Source organism: Diadema setosum, chromosome 17 (assembly GCF_964275005.1).
Source record: "Diadema setosum chromosome 17, eeDiaSeto1, whole genome shotgun sequence".
Classification (NCBI taxonomy): Eukaryota; Metazoa; Echinodermata; class Echinoidea; order Diadematoida; family Diadematidae; genus Diadema; species Diadema setosum.
Window position 1 is genome coordinate 9,904,495 of NC_092701.1, and position 27,996 is coordinate 9,932,490.

The window sequence follows — 27,996 nt, forward strand, 5'->3', positions numbered from 1 at the left end:
TTTCAATTCATAACGTTTCACTTTAGTTTGGTAAAAGACAATATTTCCATTAGGGAGTATTACTATAATACAGAAGGCTCTGCTGTATCTTTAGTCGTTTTTTCTGCATTATTATCTTGTGATTTTCATCGTGATTGTCCTCACAATATAGCAATAACGAGAGTATGACCCGTGCCATTAATGATAGCATATGCCTATAAAGCAAACATATAAAAAAGTTCCTTCCCAAGCATCCCTTATTTGCTTGAAACATACCTTGAGGTGTCTATTATTTTGTTGAGAAATGTGGATTTGATTGTTCGAATATTTCTTTTCTTCTTCTAGGATAAGATTCACGCTAAACAGAATCCATGTAGGCCTACCTTTGAATATGCTGTGTATCTTTATTCTTAATTTGATTAGTATTTTAAATATCCCTCTGTTGTATTATTCATCCTGCAGAAGAAAGCTAAGAAGTTTCTCGAAACCTAAAACCATGAAGCTGACCATTGCTTTTATTGTGGTCCTGGCGTCCTACATGGCCGTTGGTGGCCAGGCGTTTATCTACCGTTTATCTAGTGGCCGGAGTACTGGACTGGGTTCCCTGGCTCCTGCTGTCCGGAGTACTGGACTGGGTTCAATGGCTCCTGTTATCGGCTCTTGTTAGTGAAGAAAACTTGGCAGGAAGCAGAAAACCACTGCGTCCAACTCGGTGGTCATTTGACGTCGGTGCTGAGCGAGGCGGAAAACACTTTCCTCTACAATTACTAGCGAAACACGATTTCGACTCCTTCAGGATGGGTAAGCCATGGGCGGTACATGGGTCAAAAATAGACATTTTGAATGCAAACACCGATTTCAACTTTTTTTATACTTTCAATCACATAGGACAGTGAAAGTGCACAAAGCAGACGTGATTTTCAAAAGTCCTATACTCAGTTCTGTTTTCTGTATATATAATATATATATATATATATATATATATATATATATATACCGGTATATTGTATTAAAGAATTCGTTTCAACAAGTTCCTTTTGCTTTTATATTCTTACTTTTTGGGGGGATATATCCCTCACAGAGAAATTAAGCAGTCGGGAGTTGTTGTTGTTTTTTTTTGTATTGCAACGGAGTAGAATATGCCCTGTAGAATATTTGTTTGATTGTTTATGTTGTTTGTTTGTTCTATTTGTGCACCTGTACAATGAAATCATTTCGACAAAATCAATAATTTTTATATTAATATAAGCAATATTACTCAAAAGAAATAGATATGATTGCATGTATGATATACAATATGATATGATATAAAGATTTCTGATGGAGTGTATAGTTTCTAAAGCGTTATGGACAGCTGAAGGAAATTATCATTGCGACTATTGTACTTAATTGTTTTCGTTTTTTATCAGACCATGCCCAATATTGCTGTAACCTAGCAGTAATCCCCGTAGACAAATGTACTGATTTAACATTTATCACTGCATAGATAATGAATGGCGTTCCAATCTTGGTTGCCTCATTACGAGTTGAAAAGGTGTAATCAACTTGATGGGAAGACGACTTCATTGCTACAATTAGTGATGTTTATTCTGAAGGCTTCTCCCAATAGCGGCGTTAAGGTGAAGGAGTAGGGCATAAAAAGAAAGAAAGAATAACATTTCGATCTTCACTTAGTAATGACAAAAAAAAAAATATATAGAATTGGCATGAAACTGATAAAAATAGTCTCATTTTGTCCAACTTGGATAAAAAGATTAATGAGTGGGATCATCTGCTACTCTATTATCGATTTCCAGTGATTTTCAGTTAAATAATTCAACTGATCACGAGGCCTATCAACCGCTACCTATACCCTCGTATCCTGCCACCTATACCCCGATCCTCTCTTCTCTTTGGCGCATAGTAAACGTTATAGTAACACTGTTCTCACACATTGTGGCGTTTAATGCCACTGGTAACAATGTGCGTGAATTTCGTATGACGCACGCGTACAAACTAGATACATTTTTTGTTGATATTTAGCGGTATCTGACTCAGTTTTCTTTTTCTTTTTTCTTTTTTACACAGAAGTCACCTATATTCGAAATAAATGATTCTATATCTGTGCAAGTAGTAATTTTCAATCCTCCTATCGAAGTTGTGAGATATCGCAAGCGTCATCTTTCCCGCTACTGATCTCCCGAGATTAACATTAATTTAGTAGAGACTTATTGTAAAAGGTCCATTAGTTTCATATAGGGACCGTGCAAGCATAACTCGTAGTTCTATAGTATGGATTTCCTTGGTTCGCAGTTAAGGCCCGGTCACAAATGCCATTACGAACTGCTGCGAATGTCGTACGAACGATTTTTAGACAATTTCGTAAGATCTTCTTAAGAAGGCCATACGAAACTAGCGTTCGTAGGCCGTTTGTAGACCGTACGTAAGTTCGTAGCCTGGTCGATGATCTTGTCCAAGATTTTTTTTTTTTTTTTTTTTTTTTTAACTTACGAACACATTCAGAACCATTGTTTCAACGATTCAAACTTCTAGATGTTGTTAGGTTACATAAGTTCTCAGTTTTAACATTTATGTACGATCTCTGCAATGGAACTATTCCGCACCCTCTGTATGACTATTGCCAAATTGTGCATCATACTTACAGGACAAGAACAAATGAAAAAAGAATGTTGTACTTACCAAAATTTAGAACCACACACGGACAATTTTCAATTTCTTACTTAGGACCAAAACTTTGGAACACATTGCCACGAGAAATGCGTGAACAAAGCAAAAGATCTACATTTCGTGAATGCCTTGCAGATTTCCTTCTCTAATAGATATTGTATCAAGTATAATTAGTTTTCTATGTTAGAAAATATATGATGTACGTTGTATTTAAATATTAATAGCCATTTCAACCAACCATGTAATAATTTTTCGTTTGTGTTTAGCTTTTAGTATGAAGATCAAGGTGACCAATCTCGACTAGCACGTGTGCTAACTTTTGGTTTCCTTGTTAACAACAACTTTGTAGAATTACGCTACATGTATCACATTTAAATCTCAAATGTCTTTATTTAATCATGTTATTGTAAAGGAGTAATAGATAAGTATTTTTTTTTTCATATATGTATGTAAATACAATTGTATAATGATTGAAAATGTACATGTTCAAATGTTGTTGCTAATAAACTTCAAACTTCAAACTTCAACTTCGTACGAAACCCTCTCTTCGTAAGGCGGCCGTACGAACGGTATACGAAAGTCATAAGAACTACGCGAGATTTTTTAAGGTCGAGAGACAATTCTACAAGCCTTTAATTCTTACGATGATTTTAAGAACGCCTTAAGTCGTTCATAGAAGGCTCTTACGTCTTTCGTAAGAATGCCATACGAACGGAGATTCGTACGGCGTTCTTACGAACAACTCTTCGAGTTTGTAAGGTGGCCGTGAAGGACTCGTAAGGCGTAGTTACACAATTTGTACAGCTGTTGAGTTTTATGGGGTATAAAGCCAAACGCACGAAGTTTAAATCCTCACTCTGTTCTAGGTGTTCGACCAGAAATCATCTCTGTTAAATATGGGTCCAAAAGGGAAGGCAATCCAAGGGGGAAGGGGAAGAAAAGAAAGGAGGGAGATGAGGAGGAAGGAGCGAGAGGGGAGAGTTGGAGCAACAACCTCCTCCTCCATGTCCTCTTCTACTTGCAGATGCAGCTGCAGTTGTAGTCTCGTTGGCACTATTGCCATCTTGAAGATTAAAACTTTCTTACGAATGACTTGAGAGTGCCATGAGTTGCACGCACGACCATCTAAAGACAAAAAGAAATGGTAAGACGGCCGTAAGTGTGACGAAAGAATAACTCAAGACATTCTTACGAAAAACGTACGAATTCTAGGGCCATTGTATAACTGAAAATCATTTCGTTTCTCTAAAATTTAACAGCGTCCGTACAAAATTCGTAAGAAGGCCGTAAGAATCTGTGTCCCATCTACGAATCACCAGAATTCGTACGAACAGTGACATTCGTACGAACGCATCGTTCTTATACGAACCTTTCACATGGTGATGTCCAATTACAACGATCCTGTGGAGCTTACGTCTGCTGATCATGACCAACTAAAAAACTATGATTGCGAATACATTTTCATTCAGGGATTCTGGATTGGTTACAACGACATCAGGACTGAGGGCGCGTGGGTCTGGAGCGACCATTGCACTCCCAGAGCTCCGTATACCAACTGGCGTCAGTATCAGCCGGACAACTTTTATGGAGGCCAGGATTCCGGCAGAATGTGGTACACTGGGAACATTTCGGACACAGCCAGAGATTGGGACGATGGCTCGTGTGGAGTTACGGGAGATTACATCTGCAAGCTGACCTTTTGATCTACAGTGTGTTTTCACGTCATACATCAGTTATTGATAGTGATTAACGCAAACAAGAAGAAACTGACCAGAATGAATAAGCCAGTTCGGGGTTAGCTCATGTGCACTTGAGTACAAATGACCTTTCATTCTTCTCAGTTGGTTAGGCACTTCGCTTGTTTTCAAAGTGACAAAATGTATAAGCTTGCCAGATGTAACAATTTATGGAATCCATCAGTCGTGTTCGAACAAAGAATGAAGTTGTGTAGACCAGGTGACGAGAATGGCCCATCAATTTACACTTGGGAAAGCATCCATTTCATTATTCTGCATTGAATGAATCAACATTTTTTTTTTCTTTTGATATAGTCAAATACAATTTTGTTGTCGGGTGGATGTGCTGGCATGCATAATGTTTATAAGGATTACATAATCATTACACCACAGCTGCTTATCTTAGTGAATCTAAATACAAGCGTGCCCCATTGGTACAAATGACCTTGTTCTGCTCATGCTCAAAAGTGGAACCCCGAACTGGCTTATATGATTTATCATTGAAAAAAGAAGCTAGTTATTGATAGTGTCAGTAATGGTGCCGCTTACTGTGTTACTTACATCCCAGCATTATTTTTTTTTCTAATCCTAATTGTTCCACTCAAAATTTCATTTCATACCTAATGTCTGTTATGTCAGTTACGCCAACCAAGACCATTTTATTTCCCTCCTTTATGAAAAAAAAAATTAACCCTGAAACTTTTCCTATTGCACTATGACCATATTCTAACTTTAATCGCAATTCTATAGTTCCCTTACTGCCCTTTCAAAAAAGAATACTAAACACAGTGAACTGGATTTACTACACATTATGTAGTTTTCTGACATCGTTTAATTTATTACGATGGATACTCTTGAGTTCGTTATGTAACGAGCTTCATAATCCTCCATAGTGATCATGTACTAAAAAGAACACAAAGATATTAAATTTGAGAATTATCATTCAGTTGAGCCGTCAATTGTATGTATATATGCTTTCATAATGAATCATAATGAACAATGGTCATTCTCTCAACTGTCAGAGTGTGTGTACTTCAAATGAATGTGTGTTCATCTTGTCTACCAATTTTTGTCAAGACTGCAGTGTGCAATGATAATGTGCCAACAATTTGCCAGCGGTAGCACGACATACTAACTAAATGACACATAATACACACTTACACACACTTAAGTATATGTAATATTGTATACATAATTTTACATATATATATATATATATATATATATATATATATATGATATAATATATATTATAATTACATAAAGTAGCCTATATCACATGATATATATTATATATATATATATATATATATATATATATATATATGTATATATATATATATATATAATATATACAGAGAGAGAGAGAGATATTACATGAGTGTAACATTTCTTTGAGTGCGCCCCCACAAAAGAACTACCACAAAGTACACTTATAATAGATTATTGCATCACTGATTGCCCTCACAATTGTACGTGCATTACTATTCCAGGACGAACCACTGCCACGCTTGTTCAAGATTCACGTTTCTAGTTTGTCTTCCACCTTGATTCAAAGAATATGATATTATGAACGTTAGACTTCATAATGAAATTATGTGCAGAATAAAACAATCGTTGGCATTTAGTATAGATTTAAAAAATCAAAGCGTGTGACTCAGAATGAAGATGAGGCTGAGGAAGGAAACAGAAACCTTCGACTTTTTACTTTTAGAGGCCGACCCTCCTAAATAAGAAAAAAGGAAAGAGAGAAATGAGCCATTGAAATACATGTATAATCAGTTTTCAACTACACTGTACCTCTATTAAGTCCAAGGGGGTTGCCCCTACAATCATTGCCACTCCTACGCCCCTGACCAAATTTCAACCAAATTTGGTGACTTTTTCCTCAAGTTTTATTGCAAACATTTTGATACGTAACTTAGCTCTGTCGGATATTAGTGGTTGCCTTCGCAACCCGAAGCTGACATCCATGTCGTTCAGACTTTGCATGTTTTTCTACTCCAATTTAGGTAAACAATGATAATACAGGATACAATGGGGTTTCTTTGCTGTCATTTGCTGAAGGACCAATATGAAGTAATTATGGATGTCAATAACACTATAATGGTGGTCTTATTATTGCCTTTGTTGTTCATGTCCCATATGATATGATAGAAATAAGTGACAAAACAGTATTTTCCAAAAACTATACCATCTTATTTTGTGTCATTTTAAATTTTGCAGAAATTTTGCCTGTTGAATCATTTGTTTATCATCATAAATCTGCCAACTAAACATTGCAATATCGTGGGAAATATGGAATGTGATACCTATTATAATCTATCCGAAACAACGCATCGTAGGTCTTCTGACCTCATTATAATGATTGTAGCGAATAACACACTTATCATGTGTTGCCCACCATACAAACTAATGGTGAAATTTGCCTTGTCTTTATTTGTGGCAAGTATGAAAATAATTGGTGTTATATAAAGACCTATACTGTCGTGAAGTATAATTATAAAGAAAAAAAAAACACCATGATTTCAGCATATTTAAATTGTGTTTCTTTATATTTTGGTGAATAGCGCCATCAATTGCTAACCTTGTGAAATTTCAAATATGGGTCGTACAGAATATGGGTTGCTCTAACCATGTGCCTAATATGACGGTAAATGCCTCAAATAGTAAAGAAGTTACATATGGGGCACAATACGTCCCTCCCCCACTTGGGCCTGCAAGCAGGGGCCAAAAAAAGCTTGGGCTTTTGGGCAGGGTTAAGAAAGGAATTGCAGGATAATTAGAAACAAGCACAACATAAAGATAACAAGGACTACAATATAACAGAAGACAAAGCAAAAACAAAGCAATGTAAGAAAAATGTCTTGAGGACATAACAAACATACAGCTATCGAAGACTTCACATTTATGCAATAGGTTGAAGTCCACCGCAGCTTAAATCTCCTTCTGAATTATGAAAGAGTTGGACTTGGTCTTTGTTATAGTTATTCAATATTTCCAGACCAACAAATTTCATATCTCCTTGGGAATCTATAATTATTGATAAAACGGATCATAAAGGACTCGCTTCTGTACAAATTAGATTTGCAGTGTTATCAAGAGTTAAAGTAACTACCAACTATCTCAGGGAGTGAAAGGTGAGTTGGATTCAATGGAGATGGTTAAGCAAGAACTGGAGAGAGATTTATGACAATTAAATCATTTCATCTTGGTGTCAAATTCTAATTAAGAAAAGAAAAGAAAAAATGACAGCAACAAGGGGCGTCCTCATCCATTCAGCTTCCCACAAAATTGAGCTGTCACAACATAAACTATGTGCAACTAAGTTTTAGGAATAGGGTCTCTTTATCTGTTTATGTTTAAAGTGAAAATATAGTTCTGGTAAGGTTGCGAGAACCCGTCTTGCAACATATTATATTTGCTTGCAATATATTGATAGAGTTTACCAAGAAACTTACCTGGCTGACGTAATTTGCCGGGATGATGAGTTGTTTCGGAGTATTTTGAGATCTAAAGTAAAAGTCGGTATACCGATTTTTATTCCAGAAGGACCCAAATTAGCTCGGTCTCACGGACAACTCGGCCCAATTTCACACAGTTTAAACGCAGTTCTTGATCGCCATTATTCTATACAGAGGCGCACGTTCATGTTGTAGAGCGCCTTTGATGCGCGCGTTGTATCAACTCGGCCCATAACTGCGACCAGTGCCGTATATAGAGAGAGACTGACCAACTCATAAATTGGACGGCATGTCGTTACCCACCGTACAATGCAGCGCTTATGGTTTTAGCATGTGCGCTTGGGGATCTAGCATTTATACTTGGGTGACCCTCACCTCGTCATACAATGTAGTTAATGTTTGTGCATATTTGAATCACATTTTGTCACTGAAATTCTATGAAATCCCACTCACATACAGGAAAAATGCTGAAGATTCCAATGGAATCACAAGTTCACTGATCGAAAATTTGCAGCTATCGTCGTCAAACGCGAACGATGCGGAATAGTTGTGCGCTAAGGAAGGGGCCCGCAACTCGTCACCCGCGCTCCCATAGACAAAGCACGTACAAGACGTGTGCGGGTGACCGTGATGCTCCCATAGACATACATGTAAAAGATGCGTGCGGGTGACCGTGATGATACTAATAACACGTATTCCTCATATAAATGTCAGATTTTCGCGAAAAACTGTTCGGTTTTCACCACAATTTGCTTGGTTGTGGCAGCCCTGTCAAGTTTCAAGCTTACTGAACACAGTCCCGGGCATAAATTTTTGTTTAGCGCGCTTGTAACAATTTTAAGCACGGTGATGTTTCGGGCCCCTGACGAGGTGCGAGCACCTCACTATAATAGTATGCGCAGGCGTCCCAAAGGCGCAAGGCACATACTTTCTGTTCTGCGTTGCTTGACATTTTTTTTCTTAGAGAGGGAGAGAGAGAGAAAGAGGGGTGGGGGGGGGGGAACATTCTTTCATTCGAGCCATGTTGAACAAAGCCAACAATAAATCATTCTTACACATTCAAATAGACACAAACACACAGGTACATAAACATGATAAATAATAGGGCAGCTGTGTAAGGACATAATTCCTTTATAGGAATATATGATAAATTGCTGTAAAAAAAAATCACAATATTAAAGCCGTGTCGTTAACTGTCACTAGACTGTATGTTACATATTGTATTTAGCAAGTTGTCCCAGGTAACAAGATTATTGCATAACAAAATGATATATAAATTTACAAATCTAGCTGTGCACAGACGATAGACGAATTCCACAGTTGTTAATGTTTTGCACGTACATAACCATCAATTACCATCCTATATACTCCCACATGATATGAAACTGAAATGAAGGCCTACTAGTAATTCAAAAGGAATACACCCATGCACAATGTACAACATGACAACGTCATCGGTAAGTGCGTATTAAGGTATGTAAGATAATCTCAAATTGTTTAAAGATATATTTAAAAAGAAAGACCTAGAATTGAACTAAAGCACAAGACAGTACCTGGATTACACTATGAGAGATATCCTCAGTGACATCCGCACCAGATTAGCACATGGCCATGATCATTGAATAGATATGAAGTAATAAAAAAACAACAACAACAAATGAAAATGTCCTATAGTGGTACACCTCCGCCATGTTACATTGTTCTCTTAACAGGTCTTGAATACGTCTTTACAATGTTACACGACAGTTTCACATACTCGGTAGAAAAAAGAAATGGCATGTTTGTCACAAAATTTAATGCGTCGAGTGTTAACTTTCCTTAAACTAGGTGTGAATGGATGGACTTTTATTGTTAAAGACTCGTAGACTGAGCAAGTATTAAGGAATTTGAGCATTTTCACTTTGACCAATCTATTTTTATAACAATACTTTGAGCGGCCATTTTAAGAATAAAAATTATGAGAAAAATCCTGTCATTTTAGTATGTCACTTGACCTTTGACCATCATAGCCAGAATCTTTCCGCACGTCACATTGTGGAGTAGGCTAATGGTGGCATGCAAATACCGTGTTTTTTTTTATGCATTGGGTAATCTCCAAGGTATGGAGGAACTGTGTAATAATATTTCAACAATACAGTAGATAGTAGAATTTCAACCTTTTACCTGACATTGATCCTTTGACCTGTATAATGAATCTCACCTGGCACAGAAACGAGTTGCTGCTCGCTGACCATTTTTCTGGTCGCACTCTGATTTCCCACTTTTTCCTTCCTTTTTGGATCTGCTTTCTCGTCGCACTCTGATTTCTCACTTTTTCCTCCTTTGGATCTGTCGGAAAGCGGTGCGTCATTACACTTGTGCCAGCTCGTTTCATGCAACGCCATGCTGCGCAGGAAGGCATGACGAATATTCAGTTTATCGCGTTAAGATATCAAAATATCTCTTTCGTGTATACCTTCTACTTTAATGTATAGGAAGGTGAATTCCTTAATCATTGATGGTGCATCTGAGTTAGATGAAGGAAAGATAGCTGAAGAGTTCAATAAGTTCTTCATATCTGTCGGTGCAAGGTCAAGTTGTAAAGACAAAAATAACACCGCAACATGTGATAAGCCCTATGAAAGAAATTATGTGAATTCAGTTTTTTCCTTTCATGAAGTCGATGAAGCATTTGTACAAAAGGAACTACAAAACTTACAAACGTCTAAATCAACTGGTCCTGATGGGATACATCCAAAACTGCTGAAGGCAGCTGCCTCTATCATTTCCAGCCATCTAGCTCACCTGTTTAATGTTTCAATGTGTACTGGGCTCATCCCTGAAGAATGGAAGAAAGCCTGTGTCACCCCCATACACAAAGGGGGCAACGCAGACGATACAAATAACTACAGACCCATATCAGTTATTTCTGTTGTAATGAAGGTCTTTGAAAGAGCCGTGCACCTCCAGCTGACCGAGTATCTTGTGGCACATGAAATGCTGGCACCCGAACAATCAGGTTTTCGAAAAAATCATAGTGCAGACACTGTTTTAGCTTTTCTTACTGATTTATTGTATAAGAACATGGATGAACGTTTACTTACTGGAGGGGTGTTTTTAGACTTCCGAAAAGCATTCGATTCGGTAAACCATGAAATACTCCTGCAGAAAATGACATCCTATGGAATAAAAGGGGTTGAACTCATATGGTTTACAAATTATCTCTCAAACCGCCAGCAAAAAACAACAGTTGGGGATACTGCGTCAACTTGGGGTACAATACTGTCAGGGGTACCGCAGGGCTCAATCCTCGGACCCCTACTGTTCACCATAATGGTAAATGACTTACCCAGTGTCACCTTCAAGAGCAAGGTCATAATGTATGCTGACGATACTGTTCTAATATACAGTGCTAAGCATGTAGATGAACTTGAATTTCATCTAAATAAGGATTTAGATCTTGTTAACAACTGGGTACAAGAAAATGGCCTCACACTTAACCCTAGTAAGACACAATTTATGATTTTCGGAACGCCTCAAAAACTAGCTGCTATCCCAAATCTCGTCAACATAAAGCTGGAGAGCCACACACTCTCGCAAGTAAAGTCTTACAAATATCTTGGGGTACACTTAGACCCGGCTCTTAACTGGAAGGAACATGTATATCATACAAGTAAGAAAATAAGTTCCAGATTAAGTTTGATGAGTCGTCTGAAAACATCCCTACCTCTGAATTCACTAAAACTTCTTGCAAACTCTTTAGTTCTCCCACTGTTTGACTACTGCAGCGTCGCCTGGTCAAAATGTCCCTCTACTACGAAAGATATTATTGTGAGACAACACAAACGAATGGCCAGAATAGTCTTAGGGGTAGACACACGTACATCTACTGACTACGTACTAAGTCAACTAAACTGGACCACGATAGAGGATAGGTGGAAGCTTCAAAGGTGCAAACTGGTTTATAGGGCACTAAATGGGGACGCTCCAGAGTATCTGTCACTCTTGTTTCAGAAAGTTTGTAATACACACAACTACCAGACTAGATCAGCAGTCTCTGACGGGCTAATAGTAACTAGAACTCGAACTAATGCTGGGAAACAGTCTTTTTCACACACCGGAGCACTTGAATGGAACAGTTTACCAATAAACTTAAGGCATGCCCCATCTAAACATTCTTTCTCAGCCCAATTCTGGAGGGCACTCCACTGTGCCCAAGTATAGTTCTGTCGTTGTTGTTGTTGTTGTTGTTTTTCTGTTCTTTCTTTCTGAGGTAGGGGAAATTTAAGGATATGAGGATGTAATGTGTTGTATAATATTTGTTAAATTTTGAGCCTTTAATTTATATCTGTATACAGTATATTAAGATATATACAGATTTGATACTGCAAATTTGATTTTGATGTTGGTATTGTATGATTATCATGTGTTTATTTGTATGTATGTGTTCATGCAGGGCCTCCAAGAACAACAGTGTTTAACCCACTGATGGAGCCACCCTGTGAAAATAAAACATATAAATAAATAAATAAATAAATAAATAAATGAAGTAGACAACAGCAGTGACAATTATTACCCACACTGTGACCGTGACCAAAATTGGGGACGTCCCAAAGGCAAGCAATATTAGCGATTATTGTCCATACAGAGGATTTTTAGAGCCCAAATACAAGTGTTATTTTGTCGACGCACCTCATAACCTCCGACCCACTTAGAAAGTTTGTTGAACTCGACCAATATTTTTTATTTTATTTATTTATTTATTTATTTATTTATTTATTATTTTTTTTTTTTTGCAGAGGCGACCAATATCTAAAATATTGGACGGTAAGAGGGGGATTCCCCAAAGTTTTTATAAACTGCAACGTGATTGGTTGAGATATACGAGATGACCCGAAATATGAAGTAAAAACGTCTGTGATTAACTAAAATATTGTTTTTCTAAAATTCTGTGTTTGTAAAAACAAATTTCATATATTAATTAGTTAAAATTATTTTTCAAACAATTGGTCAAAATATCACTTTCATAACAGGAAATTACATGTAGATTTAGGTTCGATGAAAACAAGTTGCATTTTTTGTGCAGGCGGCGATCGATCAGCTCAGCGCTACTGACTGCTGGATAGCCCGCGATTATAGCCGGCCGCCGCTAGCTCTTGCATTTGCATGCATGTTACGTTATATGTTAACACCTACCCATTCGATCTTTCTCGATCTACGGTAGATGTGACGTGAATTGTGTCTCAGATCTCGGATACTTCCAAAACATCTAATTCTGGTATAAATTAGCTAGATCTCGGCCTAACAGTAACATGGCGGCTACCATGGATAGATCTACAGCTCGTCGGAGATTTGCAGATCTGGATGCAGAGGATTATGGAAAACTTCTAAATAAAAAAGACTGTGAGAATACGCACAAAGCCACCAAGATCTCGGTGAGTGTATTCAAATATCATCTGCTTGAGAAAAACTTAGATACCGATTTCGAACAGCTTGACAAACCCGATCTTGCAAATATTCTTCGAAAGTTCTATCTAGAAGTCTAAAAGGTAGACGGAGATCACTACAAAAGGGCTAGCCTGCTGGCAATCAGGCAGGGTTTGAACAGACACTATGTCTTAAAAAGACCTGATGGCAAAGAAGTGAGAATTGTAGACATAAATAAAGACGTCGAATTGAGTGAGGCAAATATTGCTTTTCAAGCTGCCCTCGTGCAGTTGAAGACACTCGGAAAGGGAGATACAACCCATAAGGCTGCGTTCACATAGAAGTATTCGGTATTCGCTATTCGCTATTCGCTATTCGGTATTCGCTATTCGAGCCCCGAATACACCATCACCCGCACCGTCAACTCACCATCCCATGCAATGAGGATTCCTTCCTCCTACATCCTAGCAAATCTTATTAACAATTTCTAAACTGCATCAGAATGTCAGTCTACATGCTTATTTTTGCTAAAGGGCAAATCCAGACCAAAATTGTCATTATTTCATAAACGAGAGACGGTATACGCTGCAAGAAAATCGAACAAGTTCGATTCCCACTTTGCTATACTTTTCGCAACTATTCGGTACTTTCGAATAGTGCCCTCCTATGTGAACCGGTGTGAGGAAATCCTATCGTTCGATTCAAGCTATTCGCGTGCCCTCGAAAAACGAGCCCGAATACCCGAATAGTATACTTCTATGTGAACGCAGCCTTAGAGTCCTATCTCACAGGAGGACATAGATCAGCTCTACAAATCAGGGGTATTTGATGAGGATACTCCTCAAGGTCTCCAGTACAAAGATTTCTTCGAACTGATGCTATTCATCTGTCGTCGAGGTCGTGAAAATCTTCGTGAATTAACTCCAGATCATTTACGATCAGGACAGCGACGGAAGAAAGTACGTTTATCAAAGTAAAGACGAATTAACAAAGAAAACAAGAGAAGACAACCCATATAGTAGAGGAGATGCAGGACGTATGTACTCATCGGGAAAGCCTGGGTGTCCAGTATCTTCCTATGAAAAGTACATTTCGAAACTGAACCCGAAAAGCAGTGCCCTTTTCCAAACACCTATCACTTCAAAAGCACCAAAGGCAAAGACAAATTCCTGGTACAAAAACATGGCAGTGGGCCAGAGAACGTTGGGCGAAAGCTGAATTGTCACGCATCTACACCAACCACTGTAGAGTGTACACTGGAGAGTGTACCATTCCCCATGTCAGGATCAAGTACAGTAGGAGACCATATAGCACTCAGAGACAGAAAGGATGAGTGAAAATATTCTTTGCTAAAATCCTCTGTAGGATAATAATGATAATATTGGATGTCCTATTTTCGGTCAATACAAGGAAATATTGGACTCGCTAAGCAATATATTGGACTCGTCTTCGACTCGTCCAATATTTGTGCATAGCTCGTCCAATATTTCCTTGTATTAACCTCAAGGTCTTCCAATTTTATATAAGTAGCTGCGCGTAATGAACAATGGGCACTGCGTGTGAGCTATGCTCGCGAATGTATGTTATCATTATTGGACCACTGTTTTCTGAATTAGAGCTTTTAAAGTTATCAAGGGTGCTTGTGTGATGAGGTGTGTAATCTTTTCAGGCGATTACTTAATCTTGAAATGAAGTGACCAGTTCAGTGACTGATGACTTAGCAGCATTTGATTATGTGCTTGAAATATTTGTGCTTATCTCGAGTTTCCCCCTATATTTTTTTTTTAATTCTATTTTTTCCTCTTTTTTTTGTGCCGATGATCGGACTATTCACACTCAGTTGTTTGTTTTTCCGCCTCTGCCATATATCTAAAAAAAAAGTAAGCAAAAACTAACAAAGAACAAAGAATGTTCTTCCATGTTGGCAAAGTGATTTACGTCTTTCTAGCCCTCATGAGGCACATTTACCAGTGTAGTTCTTTATCACAGAGCTAACCTGCCTTTAGCATGGCTGAAAATCACATTTGATTTGAGTATTTCCACACAAACGAGTTACCAACATGCGTCATCATGCCATCCTGCCTATGGTACTGTTCCCAGGGTTGAACATTTAATAGTCTAATGCCATGTAAAGGATATATTCTCTGCTTTGTGTCTAACACCAGAAGGCGCTGTGTCAGATTATTAAGAAAGTATCAATGAGGAAAGTGACTCTACACACAATGTTCAAATCCCCTTTTTTTTCTTTCTTTCAGTCGGAGTGAACTAAAAATTGTACCAAATCTTTGCACTTACGAACGATCTTTTGAAATGAACGATTCGGAATTAAAGATGAGAGCATGGTTATGTCACAATCCTGTTCGTATTATGTTCCTGCTTTTTACTTTGGCTTTGTTATTTTTGGAAAAGCAAGCTTAAGTTTTCCTACAAAATTAATGAGATGGTAGACACGTGAAGTTTGCATGATCATCTGACTGCTATGGAAAAGACAATATTTCCATTACGGAGTATCGTAAAATGTGTTTCTTTATCTTTAATCCGAACTTCTGCATTATCATTGTGTGATTTTCATCGTGATTGTTTGTTATTTCGAACCATAACAATTAATGCGAGTATCAACATTACCATTCATTATATAAATATGCCTGTAGATTATAAGACAAACAGATACAAGAAAACGGGTCCCCTCTCATTCCTTATCTCCTGAGGTGAGGTGTCGTTTTTAGTTGACAGATGGGTGTGTGATTGCCCGTATTTTTTTTTTTCTGTTGGGAGAAGTTCTACGCCAATCATGACCGGTGCACTTGGCAATATCTTGTATTTCTTTTATTCTAATTGGATTAGTACTTCAAAGTTTCCCTCGGTTGTAACATTCATTCTACAGAAGAAAGCTATCCATAGAAGCTTCTCGAATCCTGAAACCATGAAGCTGACGATTGCTTTGGACTGGGTTCCACGGCTCCTGCAGCTATCCGCTCTTCTTACCGAGGGAAAACTTTCAGGAAGCGGAGAACCACTGCGTCGAACTCGGTGGTCATTTGACGTCGGTGTTAAGCGAGGCGGAAAACACTTTCCTCTACAATTACTGGCGAAACACGATTTTAGCTCCTACGGGGGATGTAAGTGGTATATATATATATATAATAAAATCATGTATGTAATTATATTTTTTCTGTCAACAGTATGGATGGATGGATGGAATGGAAGGAACTGCTTCGAGAATTTCAGAGAACTTTAGGGGAACATGTGAAGAGCACGAAAAAAAAAACAACAAGAAAAAACATCCCACAGAAATATATAGAGCTGCCTAAGAGCATCCCCTTCAACAGAGATTTTCTCATCTCTTCTATTGATTTCGGCCACCCACCGTAGTGTATCGGATCGCAGTCCGATGAATCCGACTTCTGTTGGTCGACTATCGGGTCAGTGTCATACATGTCGGGCGGTGATCTAATGGGGCAAGATAGTCTGATCACCTGGTATGATTATGCAGTTCGCGATGAGCTTAACAGCGTGACTGATTCGATTGAATCTCTTTTTACTGAAATTACAGTTCCTGGCAGCAAAAACATAATCATAGGTGTAGTACACAGACCTCCAAGCGCGAATATTAAATCAGTCTTAGATTAACTCTCGGATTTGCTTTAAAAAACTCTTTATTTGATAAAAATGGTTTCATAATGATTGATTTTTATATAGACCTACTATAACAAAATGATATATCACAAGATTTTTTTTTTATGTTTATTTATCAATTTTTATCTGCTTCTTTCTTGACCTTAATATCTGAACCCACACGTGTAGTTAATGAATCCGCTTTTCTTATTGATAATATGCATATATATATATAGATATTCTTCCTCCTCCTGATTCCTTTATATTGCTCTCAGATATTACAGACCATTTCCCCATCTCGACTAGTTTCTTTTTAAATGATACAGTTAGTAATAAATGCAGTCGTTTATAAAAACGGAGAATCACACACGAAAATATAGCCAGTCTAGGTGGTAGTTTAGACAGGACAGATTGGTCCTGTATTTTTTATACAAATAATGTTAACTTGTCCTTTGAATATTTCATGAAGGTTTTTATTTAATATTTGGACATTCATATTCGAAAAGAAGAGACGAACCATCTAACTACAAAAATACCCAGGCAACCATGGATCTCTAAATCACTTTTGCGTTCAATAAACAGAAATGATATTATAAATTCAAAATGAAACCTACTGAGCAATTAAAACTTAAATATACTAGTCACAAAAATACTTTGACAAAAATTCTACACATAGAAAAGACAAAAATTTCATACTAAACATTAAAAATATCTACAGGCATGATATGCAAAACACATGGAAAATTTCAAAGCAAGCACTGAATGTATCAAATGATAAATCTAACATCACTAAAATTAGATTTGATGATGTAACTAATTAAAGATTTTCAACAAATTTGCAAAATCCTTGATAATCATTTTCTTCGATTGGGGAAAATCTTGCAAGTCATATTCCTCCCTCAACAAAATATTTCTCTGAATTTCTAGGTCCGCAAAATTCTAGCTCATTGTTTCTTAGTCCAACATTTAACCAGGAGATAATGAATTTTGTGTCTTTTAGTCCCCACCCCCCCCCCAAAAAAAAAAAACACCTGCTGGACAAAATGACATCACTAATTTTCTTCTGAACGGGGTAATATCGTCAATTGCGGTTCCTTTATCTCACATTTTTTTAATCCCTTTTTAAAGGTATCATCCCCAAAAGTATAAAAATAGCAAAAGTCATCCATTTGTCAGTGTTTGTATAAATAAGGCGACAAATAATTGAATCTTAATAATCACCGACCAATTTCTTTAAGTACATTATTCCAAATTCTTGAAAAGAAAAGTATTTCATACAAGAAATATCAATTTTTGAATTCAATAGTATATTTTCAAATTCTCAGTTTAGATTATGGGAAAACATAGCACTACACATGCATTATTAAGTTGTTTTTTTTTTTGTGGAAAAAGTGGTACATACTATCTGCAAATCTTCTTATCTGATAGGTTTGCTCCTGGACTTCTCCCAGGCCTTCGACATCATTAATCATATTTTGCTAAATAAATCACATCATTACGGAGTGCAAGGGACGCCTTGGAATGATTCAGAAGCTACCTCATGAACAGGAAGCAATGTGCCTTTTTTTTTAATGGTTGTACCTCACAAATTATGCTGAATATCCAATGTGGAGGTCCCACAGGGAAATTTATTAGGTCCGCTCTTGTTTATTTTTTTTGTATATTTTTGTTATCATTTCGCACAATAATCATCTTACCTTTTAAATACAAAAAAAAAAAACCTTCGAATTAGAAAATGTTGCCCAATGGATAAAAGCAAATAAATTATCTCTCAATCTTCAAAACAAAATATAACATATGCTTTTTACAAACTCTACAGAGGCACTGCCTGTTTACATTGTTTTTGGTGGTACTCCACTGGAAACTGAAAAAGCTCCTTGGAATATTATGTACTCATAATTATAAGCCTTATATATATTGATTTGCATTACCTTACATGGCAATTAAAAAGAAATCATTCGAATTAAATTGATTTAATGTTTCCCATGTTAAGTCGACAGTAAGCGTTCATGGAAATTTCATATTAATAATGATAGATACAAAACTATTTTATTTCACAAACCATTGGTGAAATAAAGATGCTTTTATTTTTTTCCTCATTTATCGGCCCTGCTTTCATTATAATCATCCCTAATATTGCCTTATTTAGATTATGGTCTCGCATGGGGAAATACATATCAAACACTCTATAGATAAATTACTTCTATTACAAAAAAAAAAAAAAAATAAGTCACTCCGTACTGCATTTTTGTCTCATACTGACCAGATATGTTTGGAACACAAAATATCTAAAATTAAAGATTTGCATTTGTTTAATTTAGGACAACATGTGTATAGTTATGATAAAAATGATCTTCCCTATATATTTCAAACAATATTTAGAAGAAATCAATCCATTCACAATTATCCGACAATGCGATCGAATGAATTCCATATGCCATTTTTTAGAACTTTGCTGGCTCAGAACACCTTAATTTACGATGGGCCAAAGTATTGGAACTCACTTCATAACAGTATGATAACTTTAAGTTCTTTTAAGAATAGATTGAAATATTTTTTTTTTAATTGAACTCTGATGATATACAGCAGAATTAGGCTCGTTTCATCGTCTCAATCAAGATGTCATTTCTTTAAACATTAAACAAGTGTATATAAATCATTTCTATTAGAGAAAAAATACTGATTTATCAAATACAAGTGCCCATCATATGCTCCTGTTATTGTACCTCATCACTTTGTCTGTTCTGTTGGTGCCATACTTATCATATATAGAATTTAGAGTTTATTGGACGAACACTGAACTAGGGCATTCTACAACTCAGTCGGTAGAACACCGTTTCAGCATCCGGAGGTCTCGGGTTCGAATCCCTAAGGAATCCCCTTTCCTAAATTTTCCAATAATAAACATTACTTGTTAACAAAGTAAGTTTCTTCACTGCTTTTACAATATACAGCAAAACATATCATCGTTTCAATGAATAATACAGGAGGGCTACAGGTTAAGCGTTACTTCATTTGCATGCAGCCCTCGTACATGATACATAGCATATAGGAAAAATAGGTGGAAGGGATGATTTGCTAAAGCTACAACACTTGCTAGTCACACACACAATGCAAAACGTGTACGATGTGTATGGATATATGAGTGTTTATGTGTGATGAGTGACAAAAAAAGGGGGCGCATGATGTTTCTGAAGGAAATAAGAGAAAAACTATATGGGCAAAATGCATTTTCTTGGTTAGTTAATGTGATTACTTTTTATTGGTCTCAAAAATCACCAAAAATTACCAAAAATAACCAAATTTTGATTTGGTTACCAGGCTAAAATTTTGTCACCAAACAACTTAAAAAATCACCAAATTTCACCCTTTTGGTTACCAAAATCACCATCTGGCAACACTGTCACGAACTACAAGTATCGTCAGATGCTGATCACGAAAAGGAAGTTGCTGAAGAATACCGGCATGGGGATACAGGAAGACCTCACCGAGTACAACAGCAAACTCCTGCACAGCAACATGTGAAAGTTCAGGCTGCATAGTCTGTGGATGGACGCATCTTTGTCATACTGCATGGGAATGTGCAGAAAACAAGGAAGAATAATCATCAATGATATATTTATAATATTCTTTCTCGTTTTTCTAATTGATGGATCTTTCTCCTATCTTTTAAACTAAGCATGTTTTCGTTGCTCGGCCCACGGTCTAGAAGTCATAGATAAGAAGTAATCTAAAATAATTCAAAACAGTATCGAAGCTCTGGGTCTCAACAGCAGCATTAGGGGTCCGAGTGTCCTCGGAGCAGTAAGCGTAGAAAGTAACAAGTACAAAAATCCCCTAGCATTTTACATACCTTACGTGGGGGAACGAGAGAGTCTACTGGCACTTAAAGAGAAATAAATCTAAAGGTATGCGTGAAGTAAGTAAATGCAACAGTATTAGAAGAAGACATTAGTGAAATGATTTTGAGGAAAAAAGTTCATTTTATGTGGAATTTGTTATACATCAGAGATCAGATGAGATCAGGTAGTCAGTGGAATGGCGGCTTAAAAGGAATAGTTATTATTTGCAATTTGCAGATGAAACAGAAACACAGCTTACGTGCTTCAAAATGATTCTTAAATGTGAGTTAGGGATAGAAGCAACCAAAGTAAAAATTTTAAGTATTGCTACATGTACAAAATGTGAAAAGTATTTGTGATAAAATTGTTTGAAGGATAAATCGTCTACAGTTATAGTTTATTGAGAAAAATAGTGATATCTCTTGATATTTTAGGCTTTATTGTGAAATTCTTCATTATTTAATGATGTTTTGTGATACAACTGACCAGGCCCGTAGCCAGGGGGGGGGGGGGGGGGGGTGCGTCGGGTGCGTACGCACCCCCCAAAATTCTGAAAGGTCCACTTTTTCATATTAACGGTTTTTTAGCAATTCTCAAGATAACAATCCAAATAGATATAAAGACACATTATATGCTACGTAGATGTGGAAGAGTACGTGTAGAGATAAGATAAGAAAAACAATGCTCATTGAAGGACACCATAGATATAGAGAACCAAGATTACGTGAATACACAGGTTGTACGGTACTTCGGTCACGGAAACATGGCAGTACGGAGAGGGTCCAGCCCCAGGATAGTGAAACTTTTGTTTTACCTACAATGCTACCAATGACATAAGTGATTTGTACCTTGCATTGTTGAGTGTTAATAAACGAAAGTATCCAGCCAGCCCGAAGTCTGCAATGAATTATAATGTGCCTCCACATTTCGTAAAACAAAAGTACGTCCCATCACGACGGATCAAGGATCGCCATCAACGGCTTGGCGCAGTCAGACGGCAGCGGCACTGCGTTGATTTATGGTACATGAACATCACATTGCATGCACGGAGCCACGGCTACAGTACAGTGCTGGTGTAGCGGTATTCACCACCGCGCCGCTGCACATTATGTTACTTGCGATGTGATGTACGGCACGACGCAGTGAGTAACGTAACGTAAACATTGATATTGAGATCGGACTGAATTTGCCGTTTCTATCGAAAAGTACACAAAGAAAAAATCATGGATAAAGAAGATAAAGCAATGCCCCGCTTGATGAAGGAAGGGGGTAGAACAATGGAATCAAACAATGAAAGTGAAAATTCTGAAAGTAAGAATGGTGGAAAGAAGAGCCAGGGCATATTCTCAGAATGGCCAATAGAGATGCCTAGTGCCACTGCTAGTAGAGTTCATGCAGAAACAAGAGATGAAAGGGGCAGAACCAGAAGTAGTGAGGCCCAGCATGAAAAACTAGACGTAACAAGAATGAATAGAGATCCAAATATGGAGAGAATGGATCATGAGGAGTATGAGCATGATGAGAATGAATCCAGTGTATCGTGTGGATCATCGGCATCTTCTATGGCTAGGAAGAAAGAAAGACAAAAACAGAGAGAGAGGGAGTTAAAGGCAAAGTTAATAGCACTACAAGAGACAACTGAACTTGAAAAGAAGCTAAGATCATTGAAAATAGAACAGGAAATCCAACAATTAAGAATGAGTCAGCGTATCAAAGAAGAAGAAGCAGAGCTTGAAAGACAGAAGACAGCCATAGCGTTGAAAACAGAATTGAAGCTTCTGCGGGATGAAGAACTACAAGAGAATGGTGAAGAAAAACCTTTTCATCATGACCATGAACAGGGGAAGAATACTGCACAAGGTGTACAACAAACCCAAGAGTCACGAAGTGTAATTAAGGATCCTCTGTCTCATGCACAAACTGAACAACATCATATCAGAATGGAACATTCGCAACCTGATAAAGGTGGACAGAAACCTGTCTCTCATATGAAGAGTATGAGGAATGAAGCTTTGGAACAACAAAGGTCAAATCGAGGTCAAGCAGAGGAAGTTCCTACGCTACAACAAGAGAGGGTTGAGTTTAAAACTAAAGAAGGAATGCTTCCAATCGTGCTCAGGGAGATGATGAAATTCACAGCCCAAAATAGCCTGCCAGTGCCAGAGATGGAAACATTCAGTGGAGACCCCCTTGAATACCTGACCTTCACAAGGAACTTCGAGTACGTTGTAGAATCCAAAACAGACGATCCTGCGAGGAAGCTAGAATAACTGCTAAAGTATACCAGGGGTGAAGCATACGATCTAATCCGGGAATGTCCACATATCCAGCCAAAAGAGAGAGCCTTTGAAACAGCAAAACACATGCTACAACAAGACTACGGGCAACGAAGTAGCATTATTAATGCTTATATGGAGAAGGCCAAGGCATGGGAACCCATCAAGACAGGGGATGGACAGGGATTGAGGAAATATTCCATTTTCCTCAACAATTGTTCCTATGTACGAGATGCTGGAGAGATAAGAGAGATGGATGCCCCTGGTTTCTTGCGAATCGTTGCCAGCAAACTCCCTATCTACATCCAGCAAAAGTGGATATCAATAGTTGGATTCACAAGAGATGTAACAGAAGTCCAACCCTGGAAGACTTGGTACATCTTGTTACACAGACGGCGAGGAACCAGAACGACCCGATGGTAGAAGGTCTGGGGTACAAGAAGAACGCTATCTATCAGAGGGACAAACCTGCAAGAACGAAAAGCACTGCAAAGGTTTTCGGAACCAGGACTGCAAACCAGAGTGGGGATGAAAACAGCACAAAACCACCAACTTGCTCTTTCTGTGGTACAAATACACGACATAATATAAACGATTGCAGAAAGTTCAAAGCACTGACAGTCGAAGAAAGATCGGAGCAAGTGAGAAAGAAGGGACTGTGTTTCAGGTGTCTAAAACCAAGACACATGAAGCGGGAGTGCAAAAGCCAAGTGGTCTGTGAGCTGTGCAAAAGGAAGCACAACACGCTGATGCACGACTCCAGAAGAATCAAAGACAGAGATGGAGCTGAGACAGATGAAAGGAAAAATAAAAATGATGCTTCAACTTCAACGGAGCTGCATAGTGAAGCTACTAAGGTCTCATCAGGATCCACCAATGTCAAAAAAGGGATTGGAGAAAAAACTCAACCAACATCGACATGCATGACAATAATTCCAGTTGTCATAAAACGCAGGGGAAGTGAGAAATGCATATCAACTTACGCATTCATAGATAGTGGATGCGGAACAGTATTCTGTGATACTGAACTGGTAGAGAGACTGCAAGCAAGAACCAGAAAGACTAAATTAGTCATCAAGACATTGAACTTGGAGGAAGTAATCGACACAGAAGTCACGGTAGATGAAATGCAGATAGGTGGAATACAAGAGGAATACATCAGCCTTCCACCAATGTATGTAAGAGATGGCATACCAGTGACCGTGAAAGATGCTCCAATGCAAAGAGATCTGGAAAAATGGAGACATCTAAAAGACACAGAGCTACCAGAACTAAGTGGCAAGAACACTCTCCCGAGGGTGTCACTCATGATTGGAGCCAATGTTCCTTCAGCAACAATGCCACTGGAAATCAAAGTTGGTGATGTTGGAGAACCTTATGCCATCAGATCAAAGCTGGGATGGCTGATATATGGCTTACACACACAGGTTCAAGCAGACAAGTTCAAAGTGTGTTTCTGTAAGGAGCAGGAGGTGACCATCATTCCACGACAAGATGACTTGGAACGGAAATTCAGGGAGTTCTGTAACATGGAGTTCACCGAGAGACTCAGTGAAACAAGGGCTGGTCCGTCAGTTGATGACAAACATTTCCTAGATATAATGGAGAAGTCCACGACAAAGAAAGGCAATCATTATCAGATGGACTTACCTCTGAGACAGAGAGATGTGACGATGCCCAACAACAGGAGCCAAGTTGAAGGGTTCATCGAAAGACTTGGACGAAAGCTGCTAAAGAATGAGGAAATGCATCAACAGTACACCACATTCATGAATGATCTGGAAAAACAAGGATATTCAGAAAGAGTACCAGAAACAGAGTTGAACAGAAATGATGGGAAAATTTGGTACATACCGCATCATGGGGTTTACCATCCACAGAAACCTGGGAAGATCAGGGTAGTCTTCAATTGTCCTATCACCTACAAAGGGAAATCTCTGAACCAAGAACTCATTCAAGGACCAGATCTTACCAATGGATTGATAGGTGTTCTCTTCAGATGGAGAAAGGATGAAGTTGCTGTAATGGCTGACATTCAATCCATGTTTTATCAAGTCAGAGTCACGCCAGACCAATGCGACATGCTCCGCTACCTGTGGTGACCAGATGGGGACATAGACAAGAAACCTGTAGAATACAGGATGTTGGTGCATCTTTTTGGAGCAACGTCATCCCCCAGTTGCTCTAATTATGCACTGAAGAGAATAGCAAAGGACAACCAAGGATGCGCAAGAGAAGCAGTGCTAGATGCGATAGAGAATGACTTCTATGTTGACGATTTCCTCAAATCGGTACCAACACAGGAAGAAGGAATCACTCTAGTGAAAGAGATGAAACAAGTCTTGGCAGAAGGAGGTTTCAAGTTAACCAAATGGTCAAGCAACAACAGGGAAGTGTTGAATTCCATTCCGAAAGAGGATCATGCTGTCGAGATAAAGGACCTGGACCTGAAGAAGGAAATTCTTCCTACTGAGCGAGCTCTTGATGTACAATGGGACCCAGAAAAAGATCGGCTTGGCTTCAAACTGAAAGAAAAGTCCAGAAAGGCTACTCGACGAAATATTTTGTCTGTGATGAGCTCAGTTTATGATCCGTTCGGAATTGCAGCACCATACGTTCTGAAGGCAAAAATGATTCTTCAAGAATTATGTCAAGCCAAATTAGACTGGGATCAGTCTATTCCCGAGAAACAGAGAAAGGAATGGGAACATTGGATGGATGAGCTGCATAACCTGGAGCAGGTTAAGATCGACAGGTGCCTCAAACCAAAGAATTTCGGGAAGGTGACAAATGCACATTTGCATCATTTTGCAGATTCGAGCAAGAACGGATATGGCGTTGTGACCTACTTAAGACAGATAAATGAAGACGATGAAGTTCATGTGGCATACGTAGCAGGAAAGGCGAGAGTTGCACCTCTGAAACCTCATACTATCGTCAAGATGGAACTGACTGCAGCTACACTAGCAGTGAAACAGGACACTATGATAAGGAGAGAAATGAAAATGGATATGGACCAGTCAGTGTTCTGGACGGACAGCCAAACGGTACTGAAATACATTTCAAATGAAACGGCCAGATATCCCGTTTTTGTGACGAACCGGCTGAGTATCATCAGGGATGGATCAGAGGTAATCCAGTGGAAGTACATTCCCACAAAGTTAAATCCGGCTGACCATGCGTCCAGGGGACTTGATGCCAGTGAGCTGACCAAGAAAAAAGAGTGGCTTGAAGGACCAGAGTTTCTGAAGGAATCTGAAGAAATGTGGCCATCTGATGTGAAAGTTACTGTAGATGAGAAAGATGGTGATGAGCCACAGGGAGAAGTGAATGAGATACACATTCACACCACAAGGACAAATGAGGAAAATCCTGTAAATGCACTCCTGTCACATTATTCTGACTGGAACAAATTGAAAAGAGGAGTTTCCTGGATACTGAAGCTCAAGAAAGGGCTACAAGACAAGATGAAGGGAAAAGTTGGCAATTCAGAAGAGGAAAGATTCAATTTGACGTGCAAAGACATTGAAGAGGCTGAACTGGCAATAATTCAACATGTACAGCTTGAATCATACCCAGATGAGATGAAACGTCTTGCTCATGGGAAGGGATTGCCAAAGAATTCTACTATCAGCAGCCTGGATCCAATGCTAAGTGATGGGCTACTCAAAGTCGGTGGAAGGTTGCAACATGCTCAGATGCCAAGCAGTGCAAAACATCAGTACATTCTACCAAGAAAGCACCATGTAACCACTCTTGTGATGCAACATGTACATAGGAGAGTTGGTCATCAGGGACAAAACCACATGGTAGCAGAAATAAGACAGAAGTACTGGATAGTAGGAGTCGGAGTATTAGCCCGAAACATAGCAAAAAGGTGTATCATCTGCAGAAAGGCCCAAGGAAAAGCTGGTTATCAGAAGATGGCTGAGCTTCCAAGGAGTAGAGTCCAGGGTGACGAGCCGGTATTCACCAAAGTTGGCATGGACTATTTCGGTCCTTTTGAGATAAAGTGTGGAAGAAGCATGCGGAAAAGGTACGGTGTAATCTTCACATGCATGACCAGTAGAGCGGTGCATATTGAAGTTGCATCAAGCCTAGACACCAGCTCTTGTATTGATGCAATTCGTCGTTTCGTCAGCCGAAGAGGACCTGTGAAGGAGATGTTCTCAGATAATGGGACAAATCTGGTAGGAGCTGACAAGGAATTGAGTGAAGCATTAAAGGGCCTGAATCAAGAACAAATGATGAATTTCCATGCAAGCCATGGCATGAAGTGGCACTTCAACCCCCCAGCTGCTTCCCATCAAGGAGGTGTATGGGAACGTCAAATAAGAACAGTCAGAAAGATACTAAAGGCAATTCTGGCAGAACAATATCTAAAGACGTCACAGAACGAGGAACAGCTCAATACACTCCTATGTGAAGTGGAGGCCATTATCAACAGTAGGCCTCTCACGAGATGTTCTGACAACCCCAATGATCTGGATGTAATCTCACCAAACAGCCTACTGACGATGAAGACTTCAATGATGCTGCCCCCCGGGACCTTTGATGTCAAGGATGTCTACGCGAAGAGGCGCTGGAAGCAGATGCAATACCTGGCCGACCTGTTCTGGAGGAGGTGGATAAAGGAGTATCTACCTTCGCTACAACAAGGGCAGAAATGGTTACAACCCGGTCGTAACCTCCAAGTTGGTGACATCGTACTCATCGCAGATGAAACAGCACCTAGATGTTCTTGGTCCATGGCGCGTGTCCAAGAGGTTATGCCAGACAAGAAGGGATCCGTCCGCAGAGCGAAGGTGAAAACCGCGACGTCAGTGCTGACTAGGCCGGTGACCAAATTGTGTCTTCTTTTGGAGCAGGAAGCGTGAATGAAGACACCCGCGATTGATATGCTGGAAATGTGAATAAACAATCTGGTGTTTTCAAAAAGAGCTATTTGTAATGTTAAGGTGCACATTTGCAATAAATGTGCGATGTGCATTTTGATAGCAGAGCTAATGTG

At 38.6% G+C, this 27,996-nt stretch overlaps 3 protein-coding genes across 3 annotated transcripts; all 3 read left to right on the forward strand.

Moving 5' to 3' along the window:
- The first annotated feature begins 4,028 nt into the window (after positions 1-4,028).
- On the forward strand, positions 4,029-4,349 carry LOC140241158 (C-type lectin mannose-binding isoform-like). Its single transcript, XM_072320919.1, has one exon. The coding sequence runs from the start codon at positions 4,029-4,031 to the stop codon at positions 4,347-4,349; it is 321 nt and encodes a 106-aa protein (XP_072177020.1).
- Positions 4,350-13,137: 8,788 nt separating this feature from the next.
- LOC140241159 (uncharacterized) lies at positions 13,138-25,087 on the forward strand. The gene is made up of 2 exons (XM_072320920.1): positions 13,138-13,260; positions 23,378-25,087. The coding sequence occupies exons 1-2, from the start codon at positions 13,138-13,140 to the stop codon at positions 25,085-25,087; spliced, it is 1,833 nt and encodes a 610-aa protein (XP_072177021.1).
- A 39-nt stretch (positions 25,088-25,126) lies between these two features.
- LOC140241160 (uncharacterized) lies at positions 25,127-27,862 on the forward strand. The gene has a single exon (XM_072320921.1). The coding sequence runs from the start codon at positions 25,127-25,129 to the stop codon at positions 27,860-27,862; it is 2,736 nt and encodes a 911-aa protein (XP_072177022.1).
- The last annotated feature ends 134 nt before the right edge of the window (positions 27,863-27,996 follow it).

Excerpts from the sequence above, each read along its gene's own strand:
- LOC140241158 (XM_072320919.1), top strand. The coding sequence starts at position 4,029 with ATGTCCAATTACAACGATCCTGTGGAGCTTACGTCTGCTGATCATGAC.
- LOC140241159 (XM_072320920.1), top strand. The coding sequence starts at position 13,138 with ATGGCGGCTACCATGGATAGATCTACAGCTCGTCGGAGATTTGCAGAT. Across the intron at positions 13,261-23,377 it reads ACAAAGCCACCAAGATCTCG|ACGGCGAGGAACCAGAACGA; the intron begins GTGAGTGTATTC and ends CTTGTTACACAG.
- LOC140241160 (XM_072320921.1), top strand. The coding sequence starts at position 25,127 with ATGTTGGTGCATCTTTTTGGAGCAACGTCATCCCCCAGTTGCTCTAAT.